Source organism: Drosophila sulfurigaster, chromosome 3 (assembly GCF_023558435.1).
Source record: "Drosophila sulfurigaster albostrigata strain 15112-1811.04 chromosome 3, ASM2355843v2, whole genome shotgun sequence".
Taxonomy (NCBI): Eukaryota; Metazoa; Arthropoda; class Insecta; order Diptera; family Drosophilidae; genus Drosophila; species Drosophila sulfurigaster.
In genome coordinates, this window is record NC_084883.1 from 37,334,223 (window position 1) to 37,352,481 (window position 18,259).

General features: G+C 38.0%; 2 protein-coding genes across 4 annotated transcripts; one reads left to right on the forward strand and one right to left on the reverse strand.

Annotated features, from left to right (window-relative positions):
* Positions 1 to 112: 112 nt before the first annotated feature.
* Positions 113 to 4,074, forward strand: LOC133842778 (kinesin light chain). Of its 3 annotated transcripts, none has more exons than XM_062276022.1 (5): positions 113 to 265; positions 1,966 to 2,710; positions 2,782 to 3,261; positions 3,504 to 3,809; positions 3,877 to 4,074. In XM_062276022.1, the coding sequence occupies exons 2-5, from the start codon at positions 1,991 to 1,993 to the stop codon at positions 3,892 to 3,894; spliced, it is 1,524 nt and encodes a 507-aa protein (XP_062132006.1). In that variant the 5' UTR covers positions 113 to 265; positions 1,966 to 1,990; the 3' UTR covers positions 3,895 to 4,074. The 3 variants fall into 3 exon arrangements, with proteins under 3 accessions (XP_062132006.1, XP_062132007.1, XP_062132005.1); XM_062276021.1 differs by lacking the exon at positions 113 to 265 and adding an exon at positions 1,709 to 1,727; XM_062276023.1 differs by lacking the exons at positions 113 to 265; positions 3,504 to 3,809; positions 3,877 to 4,074 and adding exons at positions 1,625 to 1,727; positions 3,319 to 3,460.
* On the reverse strand, positions 3,879 to 18,227 carry LOC133842773 (intermembrane lipid transfer protein Vps13D). Its single transcript, XM_062276015.1, has 18 exons — positions 18,090 to 18,227; positions 17,698 to 17,926; positions 16,840 to 17,630; positions 15,475 to 16,536; positions 14,269 to 15,179; positions 14,066 to 14,202; positions 13,844 to 13,978; positions 13,160 to 13,772; positions 12,968 to 13,099; positions 12,549 to 12,906; positions 11,695 to 12,493; positions 11,386 to 11,638; positions 11,187 to 11,331; positions 7,737 to 11,123; positions 6,604 to 7,680; positions 6,237 to 6,545; positions 4,572 to 6,179; positions 3,879 to 4,504 (listed from the first exon to the last, which is right to left on the reverse strand). The coding sequence occupies exons 2-18, from the start codon at positions 17,792 to 17,794 to the stop codon at positions 4,448 to 4,450; spliced, it is 11,871 nt and encodes a 3,956-aa protein (XP_062131999.1). The 5' UTR covers positions 17,795 to 17,926; positions 18,090 to 18,227; the 3' UTR covers positions 3,879 to 4,447.
* Between the last annotated feature and the right edge of the window lie 32 nt (positions 18,228 to 18,259).

Below are 18,259 nucleotides of genomic sequence, written 5' to 3' on the forward strand. Positions count from 1 at the left end.
CAAATAATGTATCTACATCGTTCTTTTTAATTTAAGTTGCTATCTCTGAGAGTAAATTTATTCGCCAGATATATGTAATGGTGTATTTTGCTTGGCATTCGACTGCGTACTAAGCTCAAGAAACAGTGAAAAGTGTACTATTTTGACGTTCCAAAGTGTGCATTTGTTTAAGAGCTTTTACCACTTTAATAAATCTATTCGATACTAAAAATTGTTAGAAATAATCTGTATCTTTTAAATATTTTTATAACTTGTGTTTCTGCATGTAAGTTTCTATTATTTGCAACACTAAGATACGTACTTCAATAATGTGTATACGTACCTAAAAACTACATATATAATTATATATGTACATGTATATATGTACTTGCAATTGTACAATTTTTCATATTTAATTCATATGCAAGTGCGGTAGGCATGTATGTATGTGTGTGTTGAAAGTTCTTTCGTCATAAACATTTGTATATGGTGGATACATTACCATTCATAAGTATGCCATGTACATAAATATAAAGACGAAAATATATTTTTATGTTAACGCACTTTAAAACATGCAAACTGTATATATATATATATGTGTGTGTGTGCTTATTTTGAGATTAAATAATTGGTGTATTCTCTTGATTAAATGACTAATATATGTGTATGTACATACATACGTACATAAGTATGTGCGTGTGTAAACTGTTAAAAAGATATAAAGTTGTTGCGATTTATACCTAAATGCACATAGTTGTTACAAATACATAGTCATTTACTTCTTTATTGCAGTTTACAGCAGATAGTTGCACGCGCACATATGTATGTATGTACTTGCATACACACACATAAAAAGATATACAGTCTATCTCGCAATTATTCGACCATCGTTAGCTGCTAGCTGTGCGACGTACCTATGTACATACATACAGACATATATATGTATGTACGAACATACGAAATGTTACTCACTGCAGAGCTGCTTATTATTAATGTTTTCTAATGTTCAGTGTTCACGAAGCGGCAGCAACAGCAGCTGACTCAGCGGCATGTTGTAGATGTTGTTGTGTTGTAAGCTATAGACGACTTTCGTGCAAGAAACTTCAAGTCAAGCTGGCCTTTAATGCTCCACTGCTCCACATCGATGTACTTACTGTACAATATGTTGTTGATTAACTCATTCTTTGTTTCACTGTAGAGCTAAAACGACTATGAATATTCCGTGTGGCTTGCAAATAATTTTTCAATTTGTATTATAAAAGTATGCAATTTAATACGCCGATAAATATTCGATGTATTATTATTTCCCAACTCCAAATTAATTGTCAATAGTATATTTTATTGAATCGTAATTAATGCATACATACTTCATCAGTTTTCAAAGAATCTTATATACATAAATAAATAGCCTATTAAATATGTAAAAAAATCATTTCTCAAAGTGTAAAAAAGTAAACACATACTTTGTTTTATTTTCCCATTAACTAATGTTTTGTTTATTTCCAATTGAAAGTCGGCAAGTGTTTATTTACTTTAGTTATAATTGCGGCAAGTGCATTGAACTTAGTGTTCAAGAATGCCCTTAACTAAGCGTAAACAATATTAAGGATATTCCCATTTCAGTCTGCGTAGTTTGGTCCTGCGCATGCGCAAGTTTTTTGTCTTTATCGATTTATGTGAAATTATTTCTCCGACCACACGCGTTTTGTGAAAATGATTGTTTCCAAAGCTATTAAAAATTACAGAATGTAAGGAAACAAGATATTCATTGCATATTGCAATTGTGAATTTAGTTTGAATCGTATAGACTTGGAATTACTTGCATGTAACACTTTTGAGCCAAACGATAGGACAATAAAAACCAAACAACCATTAGTCATATTCATACATATGGATAAGAATGAAAAAATTAAAAACAAGCGGCTAAATTTCTTAAGTGTTTTTAAATAATCGGTTTCATTTTCATTTAATTTCCTTCGTTTACAGACAGAAAATTGAGCAAATCGGAAAAATGACGCAAATGTCGCAAGACGAAATCATAAGTAACACCAAAACGGTGTTGCAAGGCTTGGAAGCCTTGCGCGTCGAACATGTCTCCATTATGAACGGCATTTCGGAGGTGCAGAAAGATGAGAAATCCGATATATTGCGCAAGAATATTGAAAACATTGAGCTCGGATTGAGCGAAGCACAAGTAATGATGGCACTCACTTCCCATTTGCAAAATATCGAAGCGGAAAAACAGAAACTGAAGACACAAGTGCGTCGCCTCCATCAGGAAAATGCTTGGCTAAGGGACGAACTTGCCAATACTCAACAGAAGTTCCAGGCCTCCGAGCAATTGGTTGCTCAGCTGGAAGAAGAAAAGAAACACTTGGAATTTATGGCATCCGTGAAGAAGTACGATGACAATCAGGAACAAGATGAGTCCTGCGAAAAGGCGCGCACAGATCCTGTGGTCGAGCTCTTCCCCGATGAAGAAAATGAAGATCGTAACAATATGTCTCCGACTCCTCCAAGCCAATTTGCAAATCAAACATCAGGCTATGAGATTCCAGCTCGCCTGCGAACACTTCATAATCTGGTCATTCAATATGCCTCACAGGGCAGATATGAAGTTGCTGTGCCGCTTTGCAAGCAAGCGCTCGAGGATCTCGAGAAGACTAGCGGACACGATCATCCAGATGTTGCAACTATGTTGAACATCTTGGCGCTTGTGTATCGTGATCAAGTAAGTATTGAAAACATTCAACAAAGTTTAGGGTAAATGATTTAAACACCATATTTATTATTTTACGACAGAATAAATACAAAGAGGCTGCGAATTTATTGAACGATGCTTTGTCCATTCGAGGCAAAACATTGGGAGAGAATCATCCAGCCGTTGCTGCCACCTTGAACAACTTGGCCGTCCTCTACGGCAAGCGTGGCAAGTACAAGGATGCCGAACCACTGTGCAAGCGCGCTCTTGAAATCCGTGAAAAGGTGCTGGGAAAAGATCATCCAGATGTTGCCAAGCAACTAAATAATCTAGCATTGCTCTGCCAAAACCAAGGCAAATATGATGAAGTCGAAAAGTATTATCAACGTGCCCTGGATATCTATGAGGCAAAGCTTGGCCCTGATGATCCAAATGTGGCCAAGACTAAGAACAATCTGGCTGGTTGCTATCTGAAGCAGGGCAGATATGCCGAGGCCGAAATTCTATACAAGCAAGTATTGACACGAGCCCACGAACGTGAATTTGGAGCTATCGACAGCAAGAATAAGCCCATTTGGCAGGTAATATATTATTTTGCATTCATTTTGAAGGTTTTGATTATTATTTTTCTGTTGAAGTTGGGGTAGTTGTTCCGATAAACCATCGAATCAATCTTATAGTTACCTAACTTGGCACAGGTACTTCTTTAGTTCGCACAGAAGATTATGCATCTGCAACGTCTCTCTTCTTCAATGGCACACTCTTCGAATTTCAAGCCTCTATTGATTTACAATTCTATTATTAATGATTGTCTTAATTATAGGTGGCGGAAGAGCGTGAGGAACACAAATATGATAATCGCGAGAATACGCCCTATGGAGAATATGGTGGCTGGCACAAAGCGGCTAAAGTGGATTCACCTACCGTAACCACGACATTAAAGAACCTTGGCGCACTCTATAGGCGACAGGGCATGTTTGAAGCAGCCGAAACCCTTGAAGACTGTGCAATGCGTAGTAAAAAGGAGGCATATGATTTGGCAAAACAAACAAAAGTTGCACAACTTCTCACATCGACCGAAAAACGACGTTCAAAACAGATGAGGGATGACATGGATTTTTCAGATGAGGTAAAAGATACAAATCTATCTTACTTGACTCTAGTATCTAATATTATGATTGTTTATTGTCTTTCAGAAACCCATTAAGCCTTAAGTACATTCTTTGCCGCGCGGTGTTTTGTGGAATCAATGTGCTTTTTATACATAACGCTAACTCTCGAACATTAAATATATTTATTCATTCCTTAATATTAATTGGGTTAATTTTCTCAATGACGGAGAGTTCAATTTTAACCGCATTCTATTTAAATAAAGCTGTTTATGTTCTTAAAGATTTTTTAAATAGCTTTACACCATTTATATTTTTAACCGTGTATTGAGAGAGCTGACTCAGTTAACTCAAGCTTAATTTAGTAAATAGACAAAGTTCCACAATTTATGGGAACGGCTCTTTAATAAAAAACAAAACCAAATATAAGTAACTAGCTATTCAATGTTTTTACTGGTAAACTATTTATTTGAGTACATTTCACCTGTGATGCATTCGGGATTAAAGCTACAGTGGCTCAGCCATGGGAATCATAAGTAAAGATGTTGTTTTAAACAAGTTTACAGATCATCCGTTTTTAAAACCCTTTACTCATTCGTAACACTACAAAACTATTAGGTTTAAATATTTACAAAATAATTATTTATTAAGATTAGTTTTAGTATTTAGTGAGCGACATTTCACGTTCATCGAAAACACTTTTAGCGTAATTTATCTGAAACGAAAACAATGTAGTTAGTAATGATAAGTCTAGGGAATAATTTGAATATGCATCAACTTACACATCTTGATACAGCTTCAGCACACTCTTCGTTTCTACATCGAATTCGTGGTCTTGTAATTTTTGGTAAGTTTATTGATATTTCTATATAATAACTCGATGTCGTTTTGCTTGCCGTTGACGTGGTCGCTGTGTTGGTTGTCACATGATGGCATGATAGAATCTCGCTGAGATGACACTCAAACATCACCGTTGGATTTTCTTCACACAAGGAAAAATGACGCACATATTCGGTGGAAACCAACAGGCGTAATCTTGACTCTTTATCGCTATAAATATTCGGCTCATAGAATATGATCTTTTCCGCGAAGTTCTTACGATTGATCAAGTAAAGATACTGTTGTCCTTTACTCTGGCGACTAGAATATGAAGGCAAGAGTCCACCAGGAGCACCGGTAATGCAACGTGGCAAACGCTTGCGATTGGGAGAATTTCGATGTGTATCTCGACTGGTTTCACGCACAGCACTTGCTGTCTCCGATGCCAAGTCGAGCATGCCAATGATAGGCTTTGTCACCGTGCCAACGAGACCTTTTCCCAGGCCACTCAGAAAGCCTGGCACGCCATCAGCTGCCGCACCATCGTACGTATGCCGCACAATACTTGTGACGCCGCCGAGCAGTCCAAATCCAAATCCTTTGATACCCGCTGCCAGATGACCACCAGATGTGTTTGATTGTAGCTCCAAAATTCGTTGCCTTGTCTCGTTATCGTGATCGTCCAGCACAACTTTACCCAAACTATCTGATAAAGTTTCTGTTAGCTTGGCCGTCGAATTCGAGATGCCATGCGTCACATTCTTCACCAAACTTTTGACCGACCCCTCAAATATAAGTCCAGATACGCCCTCCGACAGATCATTGGCAAATCCCAAAGGATTTCCCAGGAAATCAACGCTTCCCAGTATCGATGCGGCATGCCATTTGATTTGGTTAATATAATGCTTCTTGATTGCTCGCAGATAGATGTCGATGGTTTCAAAGTGATACTTGTCCGAGAAATAATCCAAATCTATTAATGCATCTTCGAATTTAATCAACGTCAGACCCAAGGCTTTTTTCGTAGCTTGCAGTTCTTCTGGCAATTTCGACGAAGTGCATGCCGATAGACGAACCTGACTTGGCTCGATTCTAAAGGATTCAAAGTAGTATCTTCTCATGTCGTTCTCCAGAGATTTTTTCACAAAATCTTCATAATCACTAGGCAGAAATGTATTCTGTTTGCTCTCTCTGCCATAGCCAAGAAAAGCGGCAATCTTCAGTATGAGTTTCTCCTCCAGACACATTGTGCAAGGCTTAACATCCAATGTCAGATATTCGAATATCAAAGCGTGCTTATTGGGACTGGGCAACATTTTCACCTTCAGCAACAAGGCATTCTTCTGCACATCATCGGCAGCTGGGATTACACTGTGCAACGTCACTTGACTGGCTGCATCCATTAGCTGATTGTCCACCTGGATATAGGCAATATTCAGATCAAGTGACTTTTCCAAAGAGCTGTCTCTAATCTCAGCAATTATATTGTCCAAGCTGATGTAAACAATTTCTTCGCAAGGCTTGAGCGTAATAATTGATATGCCGATTCCTTTTGGCAGCTCCACATTTACCTGTAATTAATGATTACAATTAATTACATTTCATATTAAGTATATAATAATATTCACCTGAAATTCGAGCACAGCTTGCGGCTTGGTCTTGTCCATAATCTGTCTGTTGTTGAAGGACGCATGAGTCCAAAGTAAATCCGGTGCCAATATAATTTCATTTGGTTTTAGCTTAATATCACAAATTTGCACTGTACGAATCGGTCCATCCATTTTAGAGGAAATCTCCAATTGACCGGAGCCTGGTCTTAGCTTTTGAGCAACCAGATGTTGTTGGATCGGAATTGAGTCCGAAGTTTTTGAACTATGTTTAATGCGCCCTAAAACTGCTTGAGCACCAGGCCTCAAACCTGATTTGCCATTTGGAGACTGCAATGAATAAAGTATTAAGAGGTGATTTATATACGAAGTAAACATTACTTCTTACCTGCACGCACATATTGGCGTGACACATAAGACGACCGTTCTCAAACCTCCATGTTTGCGTGGTGACTCTCTGTTTGTTCGGCGTGCGCACTACGAGAGGAGTGAACTCTGTTGGATTTGGTGGCTTCTCCAGATCCAACACCATGCGCACAGCGCTGCCTTCGTTTGATTGAACAGGCGGCGTGGATCCTTCGTGCTCCAGTTGACCATTTGAATTCATTAGCCACAGTTGCGAACGATCACCCGAATTCTTTTCCATAATGACAACTCTTTTGTCATAAACACCCAGAACTAGCTGTTGATATTTATCATCGGGTTTATCGCCATCGCGTTTGAACTGATCGAAAGTATTGTGAAACGCTATATATATAAAGTTTGAATAAGTTAATGATTTAGGGCTGTTTCCCAATTCCACAGAGAATTCATTAATATTGCCGCCAGGTGCCTCCAAAAGCAATATTTGTGATCCCAAGGGATCATCCATCACATATGACAATGAAGACTGCGGTCTTACTGGTGTGGACCAAACGGGTCTTGAGCCTCTCTGAGAAAAGTTCACAACCACCTCGGAGAAATTGTCGATTCTGATGGGCGGTGGCAAACTTCGAGCATCCGTGAAGAGCAGTATAAGTGTTGCGTCTCTGGATATGATTTCCAGCCTCAAAAAGAACATTTCACACCATTCATTCCGAACGTTTATGTACAAGCTTTGCTCGTCGCTGATCGGAATGCCCTTCGACCAGCAACAGCATTCTACATCTGCGATGCGCACACAAATCAAAGGTTCCCGATCCCAATTCGCCCAATGGAATTGAAAGTTGCAATCAATTGGAGCCGAAATAATGTGCGAAGATTTTGCGTATTCATTCTGCACAACGTTGCACTTTTGAGCAAACTGCAGCGGATGTCCGCTTTTGTTATACAGATGGAAACGTGGGGCCATTGTCACAAAGGTCGTGCTCGAATAGAAGCCACGTCCGCGACGCACACTTATGCCAATTGTATAGCATCCTGGTCCGCCTTCTGTACGCAGCTCTCTGTGTGTGATGTGCTTAATCAGCGAGAAACTTTTGCACCACTAAAAAGAAATACGTTTATTAATATGTGAGATTTATATTAAAATCAAAAACTTACCTGATTGTTGGTGCCAAAGGAGTTGCCCAGTCGCACTTCTAAAGAGGGCGAACCTTCTTGATCGGAGAAGGAAAACATAAGCGGAGAAATTTGTCGCGCCGTTTCATGCTCTTCGAATTGTCCAGCGCCAATATTAGTAGCTCCTTCCTGCTTGAAGATAAGCGGCAATCCAGTTTTATTGATAATCCAGATGGGAGCACTAATGTAGATCTCGATCCCCTTGCCTTTGGTGCCATGAATCGATATGTGCAGATGTAGTTCTCTTTTCTTAGCATCAATCAACTTTAGCTTCGGCTCAACAATGCCATTCAAATTCGTTGGAATCTTTAGTTGACCGGACACTTGGAAGTTATCCAGTGTGATGCTCAAGTTAAAAGGTTCAGAAACATTTACATTATATATATTCTTGCTTTGGAAGGCATTGATGCGGCCAATGCTGTTACCGTTTATATTGAAACTCAAATCACAGCAGAGCATGTTTTTCAGCATCAAGGGAGACAAGAGCGTAATTGTATGACCCGGCATCGTCTTATCCTTGTAAGGATACATCTCCTTACTAATACTAATCAGGGTATACAAAATACTCTTATTGATGTCGTAGCAAGTGTACAGATTATGCACGCTGTCATTGCAGCAATGTTTCCACGTGATTTCATCATTGCTGAATCCCACATCCTCGGCATCTGCATTGTTCGTGGATCTCTTGCCATCGTTAGGCACATGTGAGATGTACAACGAGGCATCTAGGAACTTCAACGGCACACACTGCTGATCATTTGGAGTAATTGTGCTGATGGCAGTCATTGCATCCACTTGATTCTTATTCAGCACTTTCTTCAGATAAACTTCATGATCCAATTTGTTGATGATCTTCAGTGGAGACATGACTTTAATCAGCTTTTGCGCCGAACCCATCAGCGAAATGTCAAATATGATGCGTGTTTTCTTCTCATACTTCGAATCCAATATTGTGGAGCGGAAATAGATGCCAACTTTATCAACAGAAATCGGGCCAATCAGCGTCCATCCATGGATTTGAACTAAAATTTGATGCAGATTGAGGAGATGCGAATCAATGTGCCTCAGCTTGCTCTTCTGACTAAAATCGAAGGTCTTGATTTCATTCGGTTCAACAGTTATCCAATTCTTGATAATCTCCAGTTGATGCAGCTCTGAGCCGGTCAAATCTCCTAGTTGAGCATAGATAGGCTTAAAGAGCAGCGCTGAACCCGTCAGGTTCTGCAGAGCAAAAGGAACATAAGGCGAACGTTGCCGGAAATTGGAGTTTTTCACATTGTCGAGCGAATGGAAATCGCTGGTCCAGTTCTTGACAACCATGTGAATCAGTTCGATGAGCGTCGAGGTAATGTTGATCTTCAGCAATTGCTTACTATTCACGAAGATCTCAAAACGTTTTCTCTTATCGAAATTGAGTCTTTTGTATTTCCATTTAGCAGCACATTGCCAAATCTCCGCCAGAGGTTCCCAGCCACTCAAACGACGATTGTAATAGTTAAGTGTTACTTCTGTATCCAAATCTCCTTCAGCTGAATTATTGCTACTCAATTTATCCACCTCGATGCCATTGGTTTGGAATTTATACTTGAGCAGCATCTTTGTCAGGGATATTTCAAGGAGTGGCACATCAGCATCCATGCAATCATCGATCACACACATTGATATACAATTGGCATCCAGAACAGCGGTCTTCAACTCCAGTGCTGGATTCTGTGTCGTCTTGCGCTTCTGCTGCGAAAGCCACAATGCCGCATCATTGAGTTTCCAATTGTTCAACTCCATGGCGTACCAACAATTGGTTATTTCGAATCCCATTGCCAGCAGCGGTGCAATCTTTTCAAATTCCGAATTCGATTTGGAAAGCGCATTTGGAGGCGTTGAAGTTTGGTTTGGTATCATGCTAATCATGCGCAGAAACAGTTTCATATCAATATACGACAATCGTATATTCAATTGTTTATGCACAACAATATTCATGCAATTGTTTCTTAGTTCAATATTCAATGTGAAGGGATCAATGATGGAAAGCGCACTTTCGTCCTCGGCGTCTAGTGTGCAGGAAAAGATTTCCAGGTGATTAATGTTTATAGACAACGGCACACAACTATTATTCGGCTTGTAGGAGATGACGGTTGTGCTCTTCAATATAATAGCATTTGAGTCCAAGCGATTGTACTGCTCCACAAAGATAATTTCCGAGTCTGTCACATTTATTATATACTCGGTCACAGAGGCTTCTACTGGTTGTGCAGTCGCCTGATCCATTTGCAGCGCTTGACTTGCTCTATGATTCATTGACATCACAGGCAAAGAGTCTTCCTCCAAGAACTTCTTTAGATGATCCAGGAAGTCCAGTATGCCAATAACTCTCATGTCATTCAACATAATTGTGTATTTAGTTAGACTTGCTCTTTTTCTGCAGTGTATTTCGACTTGTGCGGAATGTTTTGGTGGCGTTGCTTTCTTTGAAGGCTGCAGCACGTTGCGAAAAACATTTGCATTATGTTTACCTTCAGGCCTTTCGTCAACAATCAGTATGTTGCTAGATATCAAATCAATATCCTGTGCACCATCGCTAAACATATCGATTTCCAGTTGCGAGCGTATAAAGTGAATACAGGCCAAAGGCTCCAGCACAAAGTCGGGCATGGTATTTGTATTTAGCACCAGCAAGATTGAAACATCCTCCAGCAAAATACTTATCGACAGCAGCGTCAAAACTCTCACCGAATCCTCGGTCTTGGTGAACAGATTCAATGCCGAAAAGGTTTCCATCGATGAGAAATTATTGCTCAATGTGTTGCTGTGAACATCATCAATATTCTCACCCATATTGTTGGCTAAAAGTCCTCTAATCAGTTTGTATGTCTGAATATTTAGTGTTGCATTTAGTCTGGAGAAGGTTCCCTTCACACTAATGTCTGGGCAAACTCGAGTACTCTCCGTTGTCAGATTGCGCTCCACTTGCACATTCAGATAGCACGACTCTTTAAATATTGGACTACCCTTGATGAAGATTGTATTTGCAATATTAATGAATATTTCCTTGTCATAGTTTGTTTCCAGTTTTTGTACATTACGCTCGGCGGAGAAGAAATTAATATTGACCAAATCGATGCGCATGACGTCCAAAATCTCATCTGGATTTGGTGTAATACCCTTTTTACTTATGATGCACTCGTCATTAGCAAAGTGAAAGCTGTTCTTCAGAGTAAACTGTCCAAGGTAAGCGATTAAAACATGATTGCTATTGTAACATGCTGGGAGAACAATTATAGGTGTAGCAGCTTGAATACAAAGCTTTATCTTCGACGACTGTTCACCTCGATCGCGATCCACATTATGCCGTTTCAATTTCCTTATTACGGGCTGCAAATATTCTAATAATTATCAGTACTTTTTAAATAAATGAATTACCAATAACTACTTTACCGTTTGCAACTGCAGCAACTCTTTGATAAATAAGTGTAGTTCGACTATAAAACGCTTGGTGTGTATATAATGAACTGTGGACATATTAATCCAGAGCACAGCATCGGCATTGATGACATTTGAGGGATCCAGATCAGTAAGTTTTCTGTAAATAAATTTAGTTCATAAGAAATTCTAGAAAAGGAAATAAACTATTTACCGCTTGTAAACAAAATTTAAAGCCTCTGAGCCGCTAGTTAGAAATCTTTCCTTGTATATGCATCCAAACTTGGTCAGATCGTACACTGAAATGGAACCCAAGCAACCTTCAACAGCTTTAAATGCCTCCTCTTGTATTATCGAAAAAGTTGCATTGGATACATTAATTTTCGTTAAAACAGCTTCATTGCGAGTCAAATTAAAGTTTAACGAGCGAATCGAAACATTTAAGGTACTGCAAAAGTCCGGAATACCTAAGAAATGAACCAAATTAGTAAAGGTTTCTTACATTTCCAATAAATGAACTTACTTTCTGGTACAATATCTTTGCGTTCTATCAAATGATGTGGTTTCTCCGGCTCGGCAATTAGGCCGAAGAAGTCAAATATCGTGTACCATCTGTCCACACAAATTGTTAAATTCAAACAATTAAACTCAATGGAGTTTTGTCTTTCTACTTTAGTTTCGGAAGTCTGTTGAGGTAGTCGTCTAGTATGCGATCTATAGATGACTAAATTGTGTTTCTTCTGATCGCTTATGTCTTTTGAGCTACATAATTTCGATTTGAGTTCTTTTTGGTTATTTTTCAGCTTAATATATTCACAGAGGTTGGAGGGTACAGATGTTGACATTGCCTTTTGTTTGCTACAAAAGCTTGGTAGGTCTGGACATGATGATGATGAATGTCCGTTCTTTCGATAGCTATTTTCCAGATTTAGTGATGTTACCATATTTCTGAAAGGCGACGACACGTCCGACTTTAAGTCTTCCATTAACACTGAGTTGAGTATGACTTTGACATGCTCATCGCTGCCTCTAATACGATGTTTGACAAAAAAGTCCTTAAACGTGACATTGACCAAAGGCTCGTGACTTTCATTTTGTAAATTGATTTCAAGAACAGGTACTGAGAACTTAACAGTAGTACTTAAACGTTGGACGTCATTACTGGAATCTATGGAATTTGTTGTATTTGCATTATGTATCTTTGGTTTGATATTTTCGTTGCCATCCGAAAAGTTTGTGGCATTTTTAATAGAATCTAAAATATTCTTATATTGCTTTCGATAGAGTGTGACTTTCAGAGTTTCCACCATGCTGCCCTCCACCTAAAAGAGAAACATAGTTAGTAACATAGACATTTTGAATTGATTGTCTACTTACTGAGAGTGTTTCTATTCTTCTTTCTTCCACATCGGCATCTCCATATCCTAAATTTAATTTTAAGGATATCGCGGTATCGTGCAAAATTGGAAAGGCGTTTTGTTTATTCGCATACAATCGGCTTGCAATGGGTAAAGCGAACGCCCAATCTTCGTTTTGTTCATTGATATTCAATGAGAATAAATTAATATTGGTTACTTCTATTATATACTTAACTATCACATCTGTTTGCATATTTTCTAACGATTCATTAATATCATTGCGGCAACAAAGTTTTCCCAAGTTTGCTATAAAAACTTCTTTGCTATCATTCGATACGGGAAGCACGATGATGGGACTATTAATGATAACATCAAGGCTGTAAATAATAAAAAAGACATTAAGTATGTAGATAAATTAGATATGTATAAGATACTTACGATATTCTTGTGTTTTCCTCATTCGATTTGCTGGAAAGCGCTGGTTTTGTTTGAGCATTAACATCTTTTATTTGCTGCACAAATTCTTTGGCTATGTCCGTTGCTTTATTACCAATTGAGGTTAAAAATTCTCTAAAATATATGATTTCGTTACAAATATTTACTTACCAAACTTTGAGATACCCAACTTACCTCAGACTTTGTTTAAAGCTTGTAATGCAAAAGTTAAAATCATGCAGGAAACGAGGATTATGAGTATAGGAAACCGATGCCATTCTCAATTGAAGACTTATTGCCGTATTATTACTCCATTGAGTCGTAAAACTGAGAGCCTCAATTTCTTCACTCTTATCCTCATCGGAATTATTTAAATAAATCTCATTGGAGAGTTTATTAAGCACTGATTGTCGATTATATTCCGATTCCGGATCTTTGCCAATTGAAAGTATACGCTGATGTCTAATACCTTGCGGCGTAATATCAATGATTTGTATTCCTCCCAGCGATCCGATGACATTTAAGCTCGATTGCATCGAAATGTTAATTTTCGCTTCGCTTATCGTAATTGTTCCCACTTTGCGGGCAACATCGTATCTATCCAATTTGGTCGTATATAATATTAATACATTTAGGCGAAAGAAATCAAAAATGATTTCACTATTGTTGTGACTCAGGGATTCTTCCGGTTCAATTAACTCCAACGCAGTCTCTTTTGGGATTTCGTGGCTCATATTTTTCCTTATTGGTTGGCCATTGAAAATTCTTTCGGCGAAGTTCAACAGCTCTAATATTGTTTCTTGATTTGCTGCAAAAAAATATAATTTATTTATATTTTGTAAATGAAATCCATTAAATTAAAGTTTATCACATGCTTACCAATAATTTCCAAGCTATTGAAAGCAATTTTGGTAGTGTGCACATAGTTCAGATTATTGGCATTTGGTGCAATAATCACAATATCAATGTTTATGAGAGCATTTAACTCCGTTTCTTCATAGTAATCTGTCGATTCTGAAATTGATATAAAAGTAATTTAAGGACCAGGAAATAAAAAGTTGATGTCTTGGAGAATAATAAATTTAAATGCAATTTAAGTACCGCTTTGAATATTTTGCACGGCTTTCTTAATGATGTGTGGACTGGTTGGTCTATGGTAATCTGCTGGATCAGGTGAGCTGGGTGAAACAGGTGAACAGGCTGTGCTATGTTTGAGACTTCCAGAGTAACTATCCATGCTGAAAAGAAAAACAAACAAACAATTGAACTAATGTAATTCAAAATCCTAACCTGCATTTACTTACCCCACGTTTCGATGGCTAGCGACCAATAGCTCAAAGTCTGGGCCAAATGACTGAATGGCATCCACAAGTAGTAAGCCATGAACCGACATTGTTATCGTTGATTTACCGCCCATCGTTATAATACCAGCTCTAGCTCCAATGATCTGCAGTTCGGCAATACTTTTCTCCTTTGATTGCATTTCAATAATCAGTTGGCCAATTGCAAATTGAACAACCAAATGACTTCCATTAACATTATAATTATCAGCGATTAGTTTACTTTCCGGCTTGTGTATTTTCTTATCCCTGAACCGTGAGCTATTTGTAATTGGATAAACAATATTTAGGAAATGTTTAATGCGCTCTTCATTTCCATGAATCAAGATCATGGGACAAGTGCCAAATAGCGTAAAGGAAGGATATTCCGGATCAGATGTAAAGACAATTCGCTGTTTAATTGTTAATGTAATATTGAATTTGTCAATCAAATGAAAGTTGGACGACGACTTCAAGTTGGTCTCCCATCTCTCCTGATATTTACAGACTAGCACTTGTAGATTTGTGAAATTGATCGTGTATGTATTGTAAATTTTACTCTGCAACACGGTTTCCAATTGACTGTTCTTGTTCATCACATCCCTGAAGAAGTTCTCATGAATCGTGGGCGACTCGGAACCACTTTTCTCAGATCCCGGTGGCGTGGAGCATGGTGTCAAATATGTTTCCTCCTCGTCACCATTGCTATCGGTGGTATAGTTATCTACAGTCTTTGTGGTGAATACTGTGCTCTTCTTTTGAAAATCGGTTTTCACCAATTGAAACTTGCCGAAATCCATAAGAACCATTAACGAATTGTTGATTTTATAGTTTTCCAAAAATATAATACGTGGCGCAAACACTTCAATTTCAAAGGTCCAACTCTTGCGATTCGGCTTAAAATAAAACGAATTCAAAACATTTAGTCCCAAAGGTCATATTTGTGGGCTGTTTGGATAAAAACAGAATGTAGGATTGTAAAGAAGTTGCTAATACTACAAAAAATTGGTAATCGCTTAAGACATCATAAATAGTCAAATAAGCAGACAAAATGTTTAAGCAATAGCGATTACCCAACAGAATTGATTTGTCATGGTTAGGTGGCAAAGTTCACACAAGTTGATTGCTTTTTAAATGGAGCAATAAAAAGAATTTGTGATTCACTATTTTGTTTTTAGAGCGCGTACTTACCTCATTGCCCAGCAGCAGCTGATTCCAGGAATTTAAAAAGTTATTTTCTTTTCCCGTTTCATATTTATTCTCTATTATTGGTCGCACATTGTTCGATTTGGTAAAGAACTTTAGACACCAATCAAGTGCATCTGGATTATATATCAAATCTAAGCTCTTTGATTTAATTAAAAGTCGATATTGCAATTGATCGTCATTTTCGTATTGCAGCTGAAACAATGGATCCTGATTATTTGTCGACGTCGTCGTAATTCGCAGATCTGATTGATGCGTTAACGTTGATCTCTCTGTTTGTGGTTTTATCAAATAGCAGTGCTTTGAATCATTATTTGTTTTATCCAGCAAATAGACTTCTCCCAACGATATGCCAACAACGTAGGACGTAAACATCGGATTCAATTGCAGAAATGATGATAGATTATTAAATTGCATTTCCATGCAAGCATTCTTTTCGCTCTTCGCATCCTCTGTTTGTAAAATGACAATTCCCTTAAGAAGTTCAATCGTAAAATAACCAAAAACAGTATCACACTTTAAATTCGATTGGCTTTGCAGTGAATGTTCTAAAGCAACCAATATATCATCTTCCAAATGTTGCAGGGTTTCGTCCTGTTCCGTGCTAGCTGCATTATTCGTACCATACCATCCCATCCAGTTTGGAAACCAGTGAAATAACATACGCTTGCCTGTGGCATTGTACGATTTAATCGCCAGTCCTTTGGTGAATGTTTTCTCAAAACATATCCTTCGCAGTATGATTAATTCTGCCACTGCACGATCGCTTTCAATGTACGATTTAAACTCTTTGTCCTCCGTAGAAAGATTTTCGTTGGGATTTAAGATAACCGCTTGATAGATACGCACATATCTTAAGTTCTCTTTGAGTGTTAAATACTTTTCGTCCTTCTTTTTCAATTCACGTCCGTGGCAGATGAGAACATATTTCCACCAGGCTCTGGGATTTTCCAAAATACTGAATGCAGGTCTTTTTAATCTGTATTGCGAAATTTCCTTTATTTGTCGAATTCCCGCAAGTTTATCCTGTATCTGGACATGTTGTGTCTGAAATATTAATAGTGAAATATTGTAGTACTTAAAGAAGACTTTAAAATAAACAAAATAAATACTAATATAATAATAAATATTCTATAGCTTTCAGTGAAGTAAATTTTCTATTAAACACTGTCGCTACCTAAATATCTTATCTGCAGAAAGATAAATTTTACTTTCGTTGACAAACAAACCAAGCATTTAGATAGTCTTTTTAATTGTTGGCTTTCTTTCGCAACCTTCGACTTATCTACTTTACGATACCAAGTTTAAGATATTAACATTTTCAGAATACAAGAACGATAGCCAACTTACCTTCGACAACACTATGATGACTTCCGGCACTTGAAGATCACAAGAGACCCGTGGCTTCTCCTTGGAACGAATAACCTGTGGTGACTTTTCACGTTTCCATCTGGCGGTTGCACTTATGGGCTTAATGATGAAGTCGTGTGGTCGCAATTGACACGTCGGATTCATATGCTGTAATAGTTCTTGATTCGTGAACTTCTGACACTTGATTTCATCGTGCAATGTATCCCAGTACAGGGATAATTCTTTTAGTTCTACAATCTTGTAGTTAACATCATTATTTATGGTTTTGTTTGTACCCGTTGTCCAATTCGAATCACAGGTCTGAGCTGTCAACGAACCAATTCGAATCCCAGCGGCAATTTTGCTGTTGCCAACATCGACGATGTCTTCGTAGCGAAAGTGCACATCATTGATTTTCAGCTCAATGTTGTCGATGATATTTGTGGCCATATTTGTGCCATATTTAAGCCAATTGTTGTACGATGAAAAGTAATAGGATTCCACCTGTTTGCCTTTCTCGGAGCGCCAATTGGCTTCAGCCGTATCCAACACGGATTGCTTGTACTCCAAGTCCATAAGCTTTTCTTTCGCCTCATCCCAGTTTTCGAAGTCTTTGGGACAAACGACACAAAATAATCCTTCCACAGAGATGCACCATGGTGACGTGCGAAATTGTCGAACCGGCACCTGAAGCTTAATTTTACCAATACTTCCCGACGACACTTCGATGGGCAGGCCGAAGGAACGTAACGCATCCTTGCGAATTGGAATGTTTTCGAGCTCTACTTCCCCTAGAATACAACAAATGGCATTTGTTTATTCAGGCAATTGATGAAATTTTATGTTTAGAGTATTTACCTGATAACAACGCAACAGATAACTGGGCAGAGTTCAAGTTTTCCAAATACTTGCCGAGGTATGTGTTTAACACCCACGTTATCAAGTCCCCTAACATTATGACTGCCGCACAGTTGGACGGCAACACTTAAATCTGCACTCTGCACTATTTGTTTGCTTTTATTATGGTTTTACAGATGATCTGATGCACACAAGCAAAAACACTTAATCCAACGTAGTCTAATATCAGCTGTAAAAACATAACATGTAGAGTAAAAACGTAGATTTGAATTGAAACGTTGGCATGGAACGGAAAATTGATGGACCAATAGCAATTGAATTCATATTTCAAAGGCATTTATTTTCATATTAAACTATTTATAATTCATATTAAACTATTTATAATTACTTACTCATTTTATTATATTCATTGCATATGCATAATATAATACAATGTTATTGTCATAGGCAATTTTTAAAACGAAAATTTAAGCAGATCTTGCTGATGGACTTCAAGCTGTGCCGTTTTGTGGAGCTAAGCAATCTGACATACAAAAAACTACAAATAAATTTTAATTTCACC

Coding starts and splice junctions, on each gene's coding strand:
- LOC133842778 (XM_062276022.1), top strand. CDS start 1,991: ATGACGCAAATGTCGCAAGACGAAATCATAAGTAACACCAAAACGGTG. Junction 2,711..2,781: donor CGCTTGTGTATCGTGATCAA/GTAAGTATTGAA, acceptor ATTTTACGACAG/AATAAATACAAAGAGGCTGC. Junction 3,262..3,503: donor AGAATAAGCCCATTTGGCAG/GTAATATATTAT, acceptor TCTTAATTATAG/GTGGCGGAAGAGCGTGAGGA.
- LOC133842773 (XM_062276015.1), bottom strand. CDS start 17,794: ATGTTAGGGGACTTGATAACGTGGGTGTTAAACACATACCTCGGCAAG. Junction 12,494..12,548: donor GAAGAATAGAAACACTCTCA/GTAAGTAGACAA, acceptor TTTCTCTTTTAG/GTGGAGGGCAGCATGGTGGA. Junction 6,180..6,236: donor AAGCTGTGCTCGAATTTCAG/GTGAATATTATT, acceptor CATTAATTACAG/GTAAATGTGGAGCTGCCAAA.